Genomic DNA, 17,797 nt, shown 5'->3' with positions numbered 1-17,797 from the left:
TAAGGGCCACTATTAAGGTTTGCCTGTTTTTCCAAGCATCCAAACTTTCTTGGCTGCCAACCACGAGGTCCAGATGGACATTGATGATCAGTTCTCTCCTCTGCCAGTACCTGCGCAATTAACTCAGATACAACCATTATTCTGGTGAATAAAAACTGCAGTCTGTGCCGTAAACAGGGTCCTCATAAAACCTCACTCCCTTTTCCTCTCTGCAGTTTGCCCGCTACGCCACGTTTGACTGAGAGGCTCCAGCGTTTCCTGTTCCTGCTAGTACCATCCTTCATTCAGGAGCACAAGTCTGGGCTGTCCAATCCAGAGAGACAAGTTACCTGCCTGTGTCTGGATGAGTAATTCACAACCCCTTGTTGTCAAGGCATGCACTATCAGATTTCTGAACGGACAACAAACCCATGTACACTACCTCACTGATTTTTTTCTTTTTTTTTCCCTCTCTTTTTGCACAACTTATTTAATTTTATATACGTAAACTGTATTTTTATGTATTATAATGTACTGCTGCTGCAAAACAACAAACTTCACGGTATATGCCAGTGATATTAAAGCTGTTTTGGATTCTGATTACGATTCCCACTGGTTCACAGCGCAGTATATTGTTTTTGGCTGGAAGTTACCAATTTTACTGCTTAGCATAAATTGGTTGTGGGAATTGGAACCCTGCGGCCTCTTCCCTTTAGTGCAAATGCTTGTTAAGTAATGAGACACAAACCCCTTGAACAAACAATGTTTTTCTGACTTATTTAACCCCACCAGCACCTCACCCACTCTTGAAAAGGTCTCAATAAAACCCCAAACACTTTTGTGAGTTGGCCGCTCAGTTTGTCTGTCTGTACTCTCCAGAGTTTCCACCTGGCCTCGAGTCCAGAGGGGGCTGCAAAAGCAACAGGCATCAATAGAGTACAAGCTAAGTTTAAGAGACATGGGGGAAATAGTGAAAGCACTGAGCGTGACCAATTCTCAGAGTATGCCAGGCTAGTAATAATGTGCTAACAAGTAACCGACCAATGGGAGTCAGTATATATATCCAACTGTCCATAAAAGTGGCAGAGGTATTCTCTATTGGAAAAGTTAGGCAATTAAAAAAAGCTGAAACCCCTCTCTGGTTACAATCAGTAATTTTTCTTCCTAACTGAACCAAGCCCTTCAGAGTGATGTCAGCAAGCTACAGACTAATTAACTGCCATTAAAGTGTCCTGCCATTAAACTGCATCAATGCAGTTGTATTGTCAAGTGCGACAACCCATGTCTGTTAACTGCCTGAACAGTTATTGCTCTCATATCTTTGCTCTGTCGTACTCTGGGTCTGTTCCGTGCACGGGCCAAGCCTCCATTCTCTTTCCCTGTAGAAGTGATCTCCCTAAAACAATGAAGATTCCTAGAGGGCACGGTAGGGTGGATGTGACGAGGGTGCTCCCTCAGATAATGAGTCGAGATCTAGGAGTCACAGTCTTAAGGGTCAAGCCACATCAAAAGGAAATGAGGCAAAACTTCTTCAATTGGAGAGTGGTGAATTGTTTACCACAGAGAGCTTAAAGGCCTATTTGAAGCAGAGGACAACAGATTTCAGGACACTACAGTAACTAAGGAGTTTGGATTCAGGACTGGAGGATGATGCTAAGACTCTCATTGAGCAGTGAAGCAGGTTTGAGGGGCCGTGCTGCCAACTCCTGCTCCCATTTCTTATGTTCTTTGCACCAACAGAGGCAGGTCATGGAGCTTCACAGGCAAGGGCTCTGACTCAACAACAGAAGCAGGAACAGGTTGTCCCCATTGACACCCGTTCAGCACCATTTGGTGTTGGCAGCTGAACATTTCAAGGAGCAAGGATCTCACTGTGTCAACCTCTCCACCGTTAGGACAGACACGGGCTTGCGCTGAGGCCTAGTCATCGTTCAAGGTCCAACCCCAATTCTAGGACGACTGTTAGTACAGGGAAGACAGCCGATCCCAGTGCCTTGTAACATTAAGACAAGGTTAATTGGCTCTCACTAAACAGTCAACATCAAACAGTCCACACTTCCAAGGTCACAGTCATGGAAAGAAAACCTCCAACCTTGATTACATGCCAGTGGTTTTAATTGCCCACTGCCTAGCTTGACGCAACCATGTACAACTTGTTCGAACTGTCCCCGCATCCCGACCTCGCACAATATCTCTGATTATTCCTCAAGCATGCTTGGTCATCAATCAGATCAAATGCACCACCTCAGTGTTGGATGCATGACGTGGTGTGAAGGAGACGTTCAATGTATTGTTGGGTGAAGTGGGGGGGTGTGGAGGAGGGGTTTGGGAGGAGAACAGAAAAACAATCTCTGCTGAATTAATGCAGAAATGTATGGAGTTAAACGTTTGCAGCTCCCCATCCACTCTCAGTTGGGTTACTTGTAGGTGAAATGCTTTACCCACAGACACACGTTGTGTGGCTACAGCTGGACCAGCTGCCAATATGCCGGTCAGTTTGAACATCCAAACATCATCACAATCCTTTGTATTTTGTTCCCTTTTGTATTGTTCAACTGTGATAGCAGGTGGTAATAGAAGCCAGAAATGCAAACTAAAGCTACTAATTAAAGCAAAAATAAAGGGCTGACCAACTGTGAAGAGAAGGAAGGAAATAGAATAATCGCAAACCTACCTTCACTCCATCAACCTTCTTGTTTAGTAAACTTTTGGCTGCTGCATTGGGGAGAGGAAAGAGAAACAAAATTACTTTTGTATCTCAGTTTCAGGACTAATGTCCTAACTGTGTAATAGAACCGTCACCTTGTGTACGAACAGACCCACCACACACCCAGAAAGAGCAGTGAAGGAACAGCGACATTTCTGATATTCTTCAGGCAGGACCGCTTACTCACCTGCTTCCCCCGTGTTGGACAGGGTAAAACCCGCTGTTATGTGTGTCTGCCATCTAAAAGGGCCTGGTTGCCCCAGTTGTCAAGAGAGTTCTAACCCGCCTCGTAACTCAGGAGGAACGTCCGAGCCAAATTCCCAGATCCTTGAGATGACTGAATTATGGCCATGCTTGGTTAACCCATAAGATCCGACGGCTTCCTTCCTCCCCCCCCTCCCACCACCCACCTCCATGATTATACCCATCTACCACAGTCAAACTGCCCAGGCAGAGTTTAGCTTTCCAACTGGGACACTGGCGTTGGAATTTCTGATGAAGTGCACCGTGAGGCACTTAATACAGCGAACTGCTGGAACAAGATCATAAGATGACCAGTTTGTTCTTGCAATCACAGTCAAGCACTTTCTGCTAAAAACTTATAATCTATCTTATCACTTTGTGTTGAAGACTAAATCCTAAGGTTACTGTGAGCCAGGCAATTTTTCTGCAAGGTTTCTCAGGCTGTTTATTGCCCCCAAGCAATAAGCACCCTGACTGGCCTTGCAAGAATAGTTTTTGTAAGTCAGAACCACATCCTTGGAGGAGGTTGCCCTGTGCTGTGACACACACTGTTCCCATCTGCCTGGTGACGGAGTGGCTCTGTACTTTAAACGCACAGTCACAAAGCGATGGATCTGCAGCCCGAGCACTGAACCATCACATTGCAATTCTAAATAGTGACGCCAACACGAAGTGTTCCTGCAGAAAGCTCAGAATGAAAATTATCCCATTAGCACAGAGTCCAAAAGTCCGACTAAGACATTGCCCTTGGTCAAAACAAATCGGGGAGAAATTCATCCCGTCTGTACTGATGTAAAATGGACATGGTTCAGTGAATACAGTCACATGTGAAATCTAGAGCAAGATATTCTCTTCAGACATGGAGTGTGCGCTTAATCAAGCCTCTCTACAAGCCCATCCCTTTATTTTTATGGCTACCTCTGGCTGAACTGAGCATTATAAAATGCAATCATCATCAAACCCTGACCTACAACACAAACTGGGAACCTGCGGATGTGGCCGCTTCTAGCACCGCCCGCTTCCCTCAAGAGTGGTACTTCAGCTTGGCTTGAAATGTTTCCCGTTCTTTCCTAACACCCTGCGGCCCTGGGCCGCTCTGTGGGGATTTGGGGCCTGAGCACCATTCAGACAGGCAGCAAGTGAGGAATCAGTTGGTTGAAGATTGCGCATGGGTATTTAAAGAGACTGTATTTCATGCCTCCTCCAGTTTGTTCACTGCTCACAGACTGACAAGGGAATAGATGAAAACACAACCTTTGAAGAAAATCAGAATTCCCAAGTTTAAAAGCACCAAAACCTTCAGCTTTTCCTTAAAAGACCAGACGCAAATTGAGGCATTATTTTATCACGAGTTGAGCTGTTTTTATTTCCACAGGAGTTTGCAGAAATCCGACCTTAAACCTGAGTGTTGTACATAGATTCAGCCATTGTGGAGGAAAGGATAACAGTTTTCATGGCACAGCAAAAGGAAGGAGAGTTTCGGAGACTGTTACTTGGGCCTCGTTTTCTACAAAAAAAAAATCTTCCAAAAGGTACAAAGCTTTATACTCAATAACAATGTATTGCCCTCACTTCAAACAACATGACACAAATGGGTCTGACCAGTCACAGAGCGAGAAAAGAGGAAGAGGGGTTAAGACGAAATAAATCAGCGTTAGAAGAATGAGAACACAGCTTGTAAGAACGGACGGCAGAGGCTGAGTGGAAGCCCTCCTTACCTTGCAGTAAGTAGAAGTAGTGTCAAGAGACAGAAGGATCAAAAGAGAAAGACAAATTAAATCAGATAGTGGCTAGTTTTCATTAGTTCCTCAGTGTTTAATGGAACTCAAACCTCCATATCCCTGTAGTTAGAACTATCCACCAGTAAGTATCACACTCAAAATACAGTTAGATCAATACATCAACCCAGTCCCTTGGGCAGAAAACACTCGGGCAGGTGAAATGTCCGCTTTGCGGCAAACATCCCCTGGCTGAAGTCATGAGTGGAGATACCTCCAGGGCACACAAATTCTGGAAAGTGATGTCCGAGACCCCAGCCAGTTAATTGGTGCAATGATTATGTGCTGGTGACCAGGATAAAGAGGAGTGAATAGTGCCAGTTTTGATTAATGGCCATGTCGTGACTTTTTGGTAGGCCTTTAATGAGGAGAGGGAATGGTCTCTAACCCAAGCAATGGGGAAGGTGGTGGGAGTGACCCCAGCCTCACCGGGTTATTGCAGGGGCAGGAGAGTGGGGAACTTCGATCTAAGCTGGACAATTGAGGTAGTAGGAGAGGTCTGGATTGTGGAGGGATGAAGGAGATGACGCTGGTCGGTGGGCTGAAGGGCAAGAATATCCTCAAGAAATTATGCAGACGATGGAAGCACAGTGCCCTAGCAAGATTGCTGAAGGACTGGGGGAGGATAGTCCAGTCTGATTGTTCAGGAGTGAAGAGAATCCCCAGATGGGATGGGACAGGGTATCTCAACTGGATGATTGAGTCTTAGAGGACATCCCAGCCCAATTAAAAAAGATGGATCCCAACTGATCGATGGAGGAGATACCCCAGGGGAAAACTGAGTAACAGAGGAAGATTGAACCCATTGAATCAATGAGGAATGAACCAAGATTACTGGATTAAGTTGCTGAAGTGGTTTGCATCACTGGAACCCTGGCCTCACGCATTGGCTTGGGGAGGGTACCAGTGAATAAAAGGAATAAATTATCAAGCAATTCCAATGCTGTGCGCCGACAGCATGCTCTGTTGCTTGATGCATTGCCCCGAGGAACATCACTTGCAGCTCCCCAGACGGAACAGCACAGTGACTCCCGAGCTTCGACAGACAGCTTTCACAGCAATCGGCGCAACAGAGCCCCACACCCGAGCTCCAGCCTTAACCAGCAGCAGCGTGCCCACATCATTTAAGCCACTCGAGTTAAATCATCAGACATCTAACGCTTCGCCCGCCAGAGACCTTGCAGAGTGCGTTCACACGGTCTTACCGCCACACATGCACCTCTCCCCGACGCTGCGGCAGAGAGAAGTCCCAGAACAAACGACAAACAGGAGCAGGCAAGCTGGTGATCGCATGCAGACTTGGCTCTTTCTTACCGGCATGCAACATTCACTTTTCAAAAGTGCAAGGGCAGCCTCTCACAATCCAAAGCGACAAGATCACAGTCGGGCGGGGGAAAAAAACACTCCTCCCCAAACCCCCCCTTCCCTCGTGTGTCTCCTCATTCCTCTCCCCCCATGACAGTCTAGAACTTCCACCTCTAGCTGCCTTTCCCGAGGGTGACACAAACTGGGCTGTATATTTTACAGTGGCCTCAGTGCCTTGTTACTAAGGGCTGTAACCTACAGGAGGTATATCTGTGGTGCAGATGGTAGTAATTGGGAATTCTGGTGTCCGGCTGAACACACCATGTTAATAATGCCAATGGGTACTTGCTTAAGTAAGTCTTGCCTCTTAGGATGAGAATTTCTGTCCATCCTGCATTCTCAGAACTTCTCCTCACAGATGTCGGCAAAATAATTTCCAACTTCTTTTAACAGGAGATTTCTTGATCTTCTGCAGAGGTTCGCGTGCAGGTCATGAGAATGACTGCACTGTGACACCACGCCACTCGATCCCTGGCACCCACAATCTCCTCTGCGTGAAAGCTCCTCTCTTCCAGGAGATGGGGCTCGACGGGTGCACCTCCCACAGCTTGCTTAACGGGTGCCAGTGAGGCAGCCTGCTCCCACCGTGGTCAGCGAGCAGAGTCGGGTTGACCCTCCACTTTCTTCACCCAGAGCCAACTCCAACCTCACCCGCTCAGAGTAGAGAAGGGCTAGGGGGCAGGATCTGTTTAACCGCTGTGCGTTTGCCCAGGCAGGCTTCTCATCTCAATGGTTAATACAGGCTCTGTCCTGAGAGTCTCCTGGAAGAATTGAAGACGTTGGTGTAGAGCTCCTCGGAGACCAAGTGCAAAGACAAGCCAACACTCTATACACTGGTGTTGAAACGGGCATCCAATGAACAACACACACACACACACTTCCCAAAGACGAAGGGCCACAGTGGATCTCGACCCGGCACGACGAGAGGACTAACAACAGTGCACATGAAGCATCACATACCTCTGCAGAGCTGGGACAGACATACGGGGCTGCAGCCAACAAGACAGACTCTGAGTCTACAGAGAGGTCAGATACATGGAAACCAGGACATAATAAACTGGAGCTTCCCACTTGCCACTCCTATCTGAAAGTGTCAGGATGGCAGCTCACTGGCCCACAGCATGGATGCATGGCTGACTGAGAGGTGTTCCTCTGGTCCGGCATTAATGCTTAGACTGAACTCAGAGTCCCACATCAGCTCCTGTGGTACCACAAGCAGCCAGAAATTAGTTCCAAAGGGAACTCTGATGCCCCAGTTCAGCTGGAGAACGATGTCCCTAGACAGAGTTCTGTTAAATGTTCACCCAAAGCCTTCTCCCAGCTACCCAGCCACCTAGGACAGGACGGAAAACCCCAGACAACATTGACACGGGGTAAGGAACATTCACAAGGTATGGAAGCAAGAGCGTTAGTTCTCAGCATGCCCTCCACCTGCAGTGTCCGCCCGCACACGTCTACCTTGTTCAACGAGACCGACGGTCGCGCTGGCAGCAGTGGTCATTGTAGCTGGTGCAGTGGTCTGCCTGCCCACTGTCGGTGGGAATAAAAAGAAAGCAATTCACGTCAGCAAAACAGGGTCACCGCCGCTCCACCACGCGCCGCCTCTGCTCCGGGTGCAGCCCCGTCCCTGGGCCGCACGCCTGTACGGGAGCCCCCCCCCCGTGCACGTCTGCCCCAGCGGCTGAGCGCCGCTGCCCAGACAGGGCGCCGCGTCGGAGTTCAGGGTTCAATTCCGGCGCTGCCTGTAAGGAGTTTGCATGTTCTCCCGGGTGTTCCGGTTTCGTCCCACAGTCCAAGGACGTACCGGTTAGCAGGTTAATTGATCATTGTAAATTGTCCTGAGATTAAGCTAGGATTAAATTGGGGGTTGCTGGCTGGCTCCCGGAAGGGCCTGTTCCAGCTCCACCTCTAAATAAAAACACTGCTGCATTTCTGGTTAAACTATTGCATCTGCAGCGATGCATCGAGAAAGGGGAAGAGTTGCATTGCTTCAGAACTCTTCCTATACTACGATCATAAAAGTAAATTGGCTGTGCTTCACTCACTCCAGATGCACTGATCATCTGAACTGCAGAGGAGATTTACCAGGATGTTGCCTGGATTGGAAAACAAGTTTTATGAGGCAAGGTTAGCAGAGCTGGGACTTTTCTCTTTGGAGCGTAGAAGGATGAGAGGGGACTTGATAGAGGTCTACAAGATTATGAGAGGCATAGATAGGGTGGATAGTCAGTACCTGTTTCCCAGGGCACCAATAGCAAACACCAGAGGGCATATGTACAAAGTTAAGGGAGGGAAGTTTAGGAGAGATATCAGGGGTAAGTTTTTTACATAGAGGGCTGTGGGTGCCTGGAATGACTTGCCAGGGATGGTGGTGGAGGCTAAAACATTAGGGGTATTTAAGAGCCTCTTGGACAGGCACATGCATGAAAAAAAAAGAGGGTTACGGGGCAGTGTGGGTTTAGTACTTTTTTTTAAAGGAGTATACTGTGCTGTAATATTCTAGTGTCTGGAAATTGGAACTAGATGGGAAAATAGTTTAGTGGAGTGGCGGAGCAGACACGATGGGCCGAATGGCCTACTTCCGCTCCTTTGTCTTGTGATCTTGTCTAGTGTCTAGTGACCAGACTGGGAGAACTCTCCAGCATCTGCCTCATTGTTGCATATCAGAAGGGGGGGGGGGGGGTTCTCTCTCATTTGTTGGGGTCCCATTTCTGACGCAGGCTGCGAATGTCGTTCTTGCTCTATATATCCTGCCTAGAGAAGACTGCCCGGAAACGGGAGCTACAACTAGGACCTCCACCGAGGCTCCAGTTCACCACTCAGATACATGCTCTACCACAGCGTGGACCGAAGAGGACTCGTGGACCATCCCCTCCCTGCATCAGAAGTTTCATTAATTCCACGCTTTGCCAAATTCTATTAACTTCACTCTCTCATAACTGTAGCTAGATTCTGCCCAGAAGCAGCAGTGTCATTAACCTTCCCATCCCCCTTTCCTCATTCTCACTGTCCGTGTGCACCAAGGGGGTACAGGAGACGCCCTGTCATCAACCCACCCTGGAAAACTAGGAGGTCAGAAGCTGTCACGCCATTAACATGGACAAGCAGATAATCCCAGCAGCTTGATCGAAGTTGAGAGGCCCGTCTCCGGGCCAGCAGTGGTGGGGGTGGGGGGGCTGTATGTTCCATAGCTGCTCATTGTGAATCTTCAGTCTGGTCCCAGATGAGGTGAACAAGTTTCTATAGTTGAATCTGACTGTTTAACTGTTATTTTCTCTGCAGTCTAACAATTAATTATCTGCTTGTATTTTAAGTAATTCTTATGTGTATTTGCAAGTTCAATATGCCTCTAGTGGTTACATAAAGTATAATTCCAGAAAGCTCTGGAAGCTTCTTTGTTCTGCATTATTTCAATAATGACTTCCTAATTGGTTAACTCTTATCAATAAATTTGAATGGGATTTTTCTTTATCTTGTAACTAATCACAAGGCAGTGCCACCTTAGTCTTTTTGTCTTCTGCTGCCAGCTTCCTCTCCTGTTCCCTGTGTTCTATGAATGCTTAGCAAAACCATCCTGAAGCAGAAAGTTGTGTGCCTCTTTCCCAACTCCTGTAGAAACTTTGGATCAAAAGCATCAGAATTCAACACCGTGAAACTGTATTCTGCCTCGCCTCCAAGGTGAGTGGAGAGGGCATGTAGTAGGAGGGAGCTGTAGTGTGGGGTGTAGTGAGGGTATCTAACCAGGGACAAAGGGAGGGGGTTGTATAGGGAGAAGGGAGCAGTGCGGCTGGTTATCACAGGGTAGAGTAGGTTATGTATGGCAGGGATTCTATAATCCAGCTATAAGGGGAATATTGGAGAATTCACAGTGAAGTCTAGGACAATCACTGGCAGGAGGAACACAGGGCAAAAGTCAAACTGGAATTCTAGACTTGCTCAGGGCCAACGAGTTGATACACAATCTTTAATCACTGTTCTGCACAAATCTCTTAACACAAGAGATTCTGCAGATGCTGAAAATTCAGAGCAACACACGCACACAAAATACTGGAGGAATTCAGCAGGTCAGGCAGCATTCACAGAAATGAATACACAGTCGATGTTCAGCCCGAGACCCTTCATCGCGGCTGGAAAGGGAGGTGAGGGGAGGGAAAGGAGTATCACCTGGGGAGGGCGACAGGTGAAGCCAGGTGGGTGGGGGAGGGGCATGAAGTAAGAAGCTGGGAGGTGATAGGTGGAAAAGGTAAAGGGCTGGAGAAGAGGGAGTCTGACAGGAGAGAAGAGTGGACCATGGAAGAAATGAAAAGCAGAAGGGCACCAGGGAGGTGAGAAGAAGAGGTAAGGTGGGGTGGGCCAGAGTGGGGAAATGAGGAAGAGGGAAGAGGGAAGGGAGAAAAGTTACTCGGAGTTGAAGAAATCAATGGTCATGCTATCAAGTTGGAGGATACCCAGACAGAATATATGGCGTTGGTCCTCCAACTACGGAATGGCCTTATTGTGGGAGAAGAGGAGGTCAGTCTGGAGGATTCTCCTGAATTCATCTTCATGCCTCCTGCCCCATCTCCATTCTTCTTGTCTGCACTTGTATAAAGCCTGTCTCAGTTGTGAAACGCTGGATCAGCTCACATCTTCACAGCTGCTACCTGACCTATTTCAGATTCCCAGCACCCACAGTAATTGGCTTCCAGTGATATGGGCAAGGAAAGGGGGCGTGGGGGAGGAGCTTTTGAGTAACGTCAATGTTGGGAGTTCAACCTGAATGAGTGAGATGAAAGGAAATGGATAACTGTAAGCCACACAAGTCACTTTGGCACCAAACACTCAGTGTATTGGGATGACGGCAAGCCCTGGTTGGGTGGCGCCAAGACCTGAATGTCCAATTGAATCAAAGAATGCTGTAACTCAGCCTATAGAACCGAACCAATTTGGTCAATCCAATTAGTTCCATTATATCACTTGCCCCTCCCAATTCTTTCCCCATATCCCTGCTTTTTATTTTCCTTCGAGCATTTATCCAACTCCCCTGACGAAGCAACTACAGATTTCCCGTTCCCAATCCTAGCCTCATGTTGAACACCATCACTTTCTCTTTAGTGCATCACCACCAACCAGCTTCTCCTGGGGAAATGTTCCTCTCTAGCCCCGTCCTCTACTCTGGGGAACAATGTCAGATTCACTGGGGAATCCATCGTCCCTGGAATCATTCCAGTCAGACTCTTTCTCGTCCTCCGCAAAGCTTCCACGTTCCCTCCAGAAACGGTCACGGTGTGACACAGCGTGTCTGTGTGTGGATCAGTAATATCTGCGTTCATGAAACGGCTGAACCTCAACAGCTCCACTCCCAAATCCTTCCCTCACCCCAACCACAGCCCAATTCAAACTTTACACTTCCTTAGATCCCGTGAAATCCCCTCCCAGACCCCCTCTCTGTACAGGTCTCCTCCAAACCAATCTTTCTGATTGGGCTTCCAACCATATGCTCCTTCCCAGATCTCCCCTCGCTGTTGACTACACTAATTCCATTCCCAGTGTCAGGGCAGCACTCACTGTCTGCCCTGAATTACCCACGAGATGAGGCCATCTCAGAGGGCACTCTGCAGTCATCCACTGATGGCCCGGAGTCACACAGAGGCCAGACCGGATAAGAACAGCAGGCTTCCTCTCCAGCAGGACATGAACCAGCCGGGTTTCTCCAACGATCTAGCCGTTTTGTGATCATCATTTTTCATGAGTAGAGCAAAGCCAGATCATTAAATTCCCACTGCTGCCATCAGTACACCGTAATAGTTTAAACATACACCCTCCATTTCAAACTCAGTCTGCAGATTGCTAATCAGGGTAATTTAACTTCTGTTCCACAACAGTGCTGACACCACTGATTCACGTGAGGAGTGCTTTGGGATATCCCCTTGAATAACCTGGCATGACGCATTACCTCCTGCTTCCAAAGTGCGTCTCGTGGGTGTTATACAATGTGAACTGCCTTCTTATCTTTCCCTCGTGTAGAAGCTGTCTCATCAAAAGCACAAACTACACACCACACTCTTTTCCTTGTTTTTAACCACAGAACTCTGCACCATGAAATAAACACTAAGACTTTCTGACAGTCTGTATTCACTTGCCAAGTTTGGACTACTGGCTGTTTCAGAAGGAGCTGCTTTAGCGGAAGCCTACCTGAGAAGTTCCGTGTTGCTAACATGGTTGTAAGGATGGCACCCTGTATGGGAGAGAATGACAGTGTCAGCAATATCAGATAACATGACAGTTGTGTTTGAGCACAAAGCAAACCCATCCGATACACAACTGACACAGCTCTTAGCAAGAGGAATTTTGCAATGTGTGAAACGTAACAGTGCACAGCAAGTTCCCACAATAGCAACATGAGATCATGCACTTCACTGCTGTTCGTTTGCCAGGACACCAGGGAAGCCTAGCCTGCTCCTCCCCAGTGGGCAGCACTTCAGCGTAACAGTTTAGTGCATTGCTTTAGAGCGCAGATGATCACCGATTGGGGTTTGATTCCTGACGTCATCTGTGAGGAGCCCATAAGTTCTCACTGTGACGATGTGGGTTTCCTCTGGGTGCTCTGATTTCCTCCCACGTTCCACATACGGACGGGTTACGGTTAGGGAGTTGTGGGCATGCTACGTTGCCGCCAGAAGTGTGGCGACATTTGTGGGCGGCCCAGCACGCACCCCGGACTGGGTTGGTCGTTGACGCAAATCGACATGTTTCGCTTTATGTTTCAAGGTACACGCATCAAATAAATCTAATTTTTTTTTAATCCAACAATTGAAAGGAGCTTTTACATCCACCTGGAAGAAGAGGCAGCTCTTGATTTAATGGCACACCTGGAACATGAGGCGTCAGACAGGGCAGTACACTCTGACACCACACCGGAGAGTCAGCCCAGATTGGGAACAGGAAATCCGAGCAGCACACACAAATTGCCGGTGTAACTCAGCAGGCCTGGCAGCTTCTGTGGAAGACTGGATGCTTGAACCCACAACCCTCGACTTGAGAGGTTACAAGTAAGCCAAACTTACAAGTCTAACCTGAAAGATTTTCAGCACAAGATTATGGGCCTAAGGTCCTGTTTCTGTGCTGTACTGTTCTGTGATTTAAGTTCCAAATTGGAATCAGCAACTACAGAATGAGAACAGTTAACCCCGGTCTCTTACTCTTTTAATACCTCAAATTATTTCCCCTCCCTTTCTAAACAAGAGCTTGGGGTCAAACCTACAGCCTCATGGCATGGGACAGCAATGTTGTAAAACTGAGGGTTGAATCTATTTTAAATCAAAGGACTTTCTCTAAAATAACTATAACTGATGCCACACAATTCATAATGCTCTTGAACAGATAGGAGAGGGCAGGGTGGAGATGCAATTTTATCTGCTGTGTGAGTTGAGACAGATTAAGTGTTTTATTTGTAAAACAGTTTCTCATTTGCAGAAAAGCATATACTGTGATTTACCCCAAATGGCAAATCCCTTTTTGACTTGACTTCTTGAAAATAAACCAGGAACCTACTTTCAATCTGAGCTCTCAGGTTGACAAAAAAAAAAGATTAACTTTATTTCATGATCATGATATTGTGTGATGTCAGCTGTGGTAGAGTGGGTCACAAGCTTCCTCCTGTTTCTGGGGACCATGGGTATAAGCCCCTCTCTGTGCAGTGCAGAACACACCAGACAGGAAACAGCAACGTGCAAGTTGTGTGGGACAGGGTGCATCGCTGATTACAACAATGAGTAGTTGGCATCTGGAACAAGCTGCCAAAGGTGGTGGGGGGAGGCAAAAGCAGTATCAATATTTTAAAGGTATCTGAGCATGTACTTGAATGTGCAACATGCAGAGGGATGTGGTATTAATGCAGACAATATAGATAGGAATGACGGTCAGCATGGGCCTGTGTCTACACCCCATTGCACTTTAATTCTATTAGATGAACTACATTAATGTGAGTCATTGCTGAACGTGTGGCCAGAAATGATTACTTTCTGTGAACGTTTGAAAATAGTCAACAGAGATATTAATTAATTGGCTACAATTGAGACTGGCTGCCATTTGCTCTGTTCCATTTACATTGCAAATAGTCACAGTCCTTCATTAACCTGGGTTGAGAGGATTCGGAGAGGCAACATTCAGAACTAGGCAGCCAAGCCTCAGAGAGTGTCCGTGGGTTTAAACTCTTCTCGGGCTTCCAGCCAGGTACAGGTATCGACTGTAGCTGACATTTCGACGACAGACTCTGCCATCTTCATCAGGGATGGCGAAATTTGTCATCAAAGTGTCGGTTATAATTGATATCTGTACCCGGCTGGAAGCCCAAGAAGAGGTCATTCGTCATGTACGCTGGGAGAGCACCAGATCCCTTTTCACTCTATGAGTTTGTTATCAGGAAGTCTCTGATCTTTGCTTGCCCACAACATGGGCGGATAACAAGGAATCCCAAAGCAGATAGAGCAAGGGGTCTGTTGTGATAGCCAAAGGATAGGAAGGATGCAATCGCAAATAAGGCAGGCCAGTGGCTCCACCTCATTAGCAGTTTGAGGAGATTTGGTATGTCACCAAAGATTCTTGGAAATTCCTACAGATGAGACGGTGAAGAGCATTTCGACTGGCTGCATCACTGACATAGAGACTCCAATACACAGGAGTGCAGAGACTGCAGAGGGCTGCAGACATAGTCAGTTCCATCATGGGCACAGGAAATCTTTAACAGGCACTGCCTCAGGAGAGCGGCACCCTTCATTAAACACCCTCACCATCCAGGACCTGCCCTCATCTTCTGTTACTACCATCAGGGAGGAGGTACAGCCTTAAACTCATTGATTCAGGCACAGCTTCTTCCCCTCTGCCATCGGATTTCTCAATGGTCCACAAACACTGCCTCATTATTCCTTTTTTGTACCGTTTAATTTTTATGTTTTGCAAAACAGATTTCATAAAATCAGTGATAACAGACCTGATTCAGAAGAAACTCTGAGCGAGGTGAATGAGTGGATAAATGCATGGCAGCTGAAGCTGGGGTGCACCTCACCAATGACAGGAGAAGAAATATAAAGATTCTGAAACCCTCGTTCATCAGTCACCAACAACCACACGCTTCCACACTGGGCCTCAACTCTTGGCACTGACTGCAAAACAAAAAAAAAACCACTCTCACCTTCAGTTTTCGCCTGGCATTGAATTTCTTCAGACATTCCACGGTCTCTTGGCGATGCATCATAGATGCAACAGTGGATCGTTGCTGGAAATGAACAGAGTATTTAATCTCAACCAGATGTTCTGACAAAAGCTCGCCCACCTCAACCTGGCACCACGGTCTCAGTGTAGCCAACTAACCCCCAAATCCTCCAGTAAACTTTGATCACTTTGAACCATAGTGGACTCTTTGTTCTTTTATTCTAATTTTGTTCTTTCCTGTTTAATTTTGTATATTTTATGTTTTTCTTGTGAATGTTGTCTCGCTAATGCTATGTGCATACATGTACTTGGGCATATGACTACAAACTCGATTTTGACTTTGATCTTCTTCAGGGTCAACTCCTTCTCTTCTATAACTGGGACAGTTCTCACTGCCTCAGGTGTGGCAAACCGGTGAGCAAGCCTTACTAACAAAGGGAGAAACCAAATTCAAAGCAATTATTACTGAAATAATTGTGAGCTGTTTAATTCCAACCTCGTGTGCAATCTTTCTCGTTCGTCATTGTCCTGTGGGGACGTAGCTTATCTGCTTGTCGAAAGCTAGTTCCATCATGATTGGTCAGTTTGGAAACTGCAGCTGCTCTTCCCATTGGTTGGCTTGCTTGCCACAGTACCCAGTGTCCAGTTTCAGACACCCGGGTTACAAAGACTAGCACATGTGGAAGCTTCTTCCCTTTTCCTTTGTCTCTGGGGCTCACACACGGAACCCTTGGGAAGGCATACTTTTAACTAAGTTTGTCGAATATTTAATTTTGTAGCTTGTGTAACTTCGGGGAACATAGATGCTTGGTCAAATTTTTATTGTCTGTAAACAAATAATTACTACTTACTCGTAGTCTGTTTTCTGTCTCAATCACCAAACCCACAAATCTAATTCAATAATACAATTATGGACAGAATTAAGTTTGCACTTTAAGGGCTTGTTCTGAGCTTGTAGTTGGCTGAGAAGGAGTAAACGTGCCTCAGACTACCGGCGGCAGGAGAAAACTTACGCAGACCCACGGATGCTTCAGGGCTTCAGTGGCAGTGATTCGCTTGGCAGGATTTATCGTCAGCATCTGGTTGATGAGATTCTTGGCCTCTGGAGTAACTGTGTCCCACTCAGGGGAAGGAAACTGAGGGAGGGGAACAGAGAAAAAGGCAGAGAGGTTACAAGAAATGTGCATGGAAGTCTTCCAGAGTCAGAACATTTGGAGATCAGGGGCTGAATCACTCAGTCCAAGTGCCTGATATCTGACTTTATTTTTCTTTAGAAATAAATGGGTTGTAAACGTGCACTGAAGATGAGAGGAGGGGGATGTGAGGGTTAAGTTTTTGTTTGCTCAGAGTAATGGGTGTCTGGATTGTGTTGCTGGCACAATAGATTACAGGCTTTCAAGAGATGTTTGGACAAGCGCATGATTAAGGAGGGTGCTGGATATGGACGGTGTAGGTAGGAAGGAATAGTGTTTGGGTGCTTTCGATTTGCTTTTTAGCTGGCTCAGCTCAACACTGTGGGCCGAATTGCCTGTTTCTGTACTGTACTCTTCAATGTTGCAAGTTTTAAAGGGCTGCTCCAATAAGTGGACTGACGCAGGAAGTGAATCTACTTTGAGATCAACAACAGCACCAAGCCAGTGAAGGGAAAGTCCTTCTACGTCCAGTGACTTCCGTCTGTTACGCTGGTGGAGGAGGGAAATGTCCTTGCCATGCTCGGACACAACCAATCACCAGGCACTGCGGACGGTCAGTAGGAACTCCAGGGCTGTCTGGGTTCCACCAGCGGCCTGACTAACCATAGGTACAAGCCAGACAGCAATGTGGGCTGCACTCTTCCCACTACCACCAGCAACAGAGTACCATTGCTAGGGCTGAACCTGGGCGCCTTCCCCCTCAGCTCCAATGTCTTTGCTTTTCTGTATCATTTATGCTTAATTCTTTTTTGGTGAGTGCTGCTTACATTTTGCTACAAGTTATGTTGCTGCAGGTTAGTTTTTTATTGCACCTGTGCAAACGCGTCTTTGCGCATCTGACTATAAACTTAGACTGAACCGCAGACCCAGAGGTCCTTGGCTTATTGCGCAGACTGTGGCCGTGATTGTGGCCACAGAAGGTGGCGTCCATCACTGGGGTCCCCCATCACCCAGGCCATGCCCTCTTCTCATTGCTACAAGGAGGAGGTACAGAAGCCTGAAGACACACACTCAACGTTTCAGGGTCTCGGCCCGAAACATCGACCGCACTCTTTTCTGTAGATGCTGCCTGGCCTGCTGAGTCCCTCCAGAATTCTGTATGTCTGTGTGTTGCTCAATGTTTCAGGAACAGCTTCTTCCCCTCCACCATCAGATTTTAGAATGGATAATGCACCCTTGTACACAATCTCACCATTTTCTTTTCTATTTTTTGCTCTCTTTTTGCACTATTTTATTGCCAATTATAGATTATTAAAATTTGTTTTTGACATCTTATAAGACAGTGATGATAAATCTGCTTCCGCAGTAAGATGTGGGCTGCTGGCTTATTCCAATAACTT

At 46.9% G+C, this 17,797-nt stretch overlaps 1 protein-coding gene across 50 annotated transcripts in view; it reads right to left on the bottom strand.

Moving 5' to 3' along the window:
* The window catches only part of LOC140733858 (calcium/calmodulin-dependent protein kinase type II subunit beta), a 312,164-nt gene that overhangs the window by 82,551 nt on the left and 211,816 nt on the right, over positions 1-17,797 (bottom strand). For 22 of the 50 annotated variants that reach the window (XM_073057550.1, XM_073057551.1, XM_073057552.1 and 19 more), the window contains exons 10-14: positions 16,278-16,400; positions 15,245-15,328; positions 12,247-12,289; positions 7,504-7,602; positions 2,654-2,691 (exon numbers count right to left, since the gene is read on the bottom strand). In XM_073057550.1, coding sequence (XP_072913651.1) covers positions 2,654-2,691; positions 7,504-7,602; positions 12,247-12,289; positions 15,245-15,328; positions 16,278-16,400 — 387 coding nt within the window. Of the gene's footprint in view, positions 1-2,653; positions 2,695-7,503; positions 7,603-12,246; positions 12,290-15,244; positions 15,329-16,277; positions 16,401-17,797 lie in introns of all 50 variants that reach the window. The other 28 variants (XM_073057558.1, XM_073057634.1, XM_073057709.1 and 25 more) reach the window with 3 other exon arrangements.

This window comes from Hemitrygon akajei, chromosome 1, assembly GCF_048418815.1.
Source record: "Hemitrygon akajei chromosome 1, sHemAka1.3, whole genome shotgun sequence".
Taxonomy (NCBI): domain Eukaryota; kingdom Metazoa; phylum Chordata; class Chondrichthyes; order Myliobatiformes; family Dasyatidae; genus Hemitrygon; species Hemitrygon akajei.
This window is presented reverse-complemented; position numbering and strand designations above follow the sequence as displayed.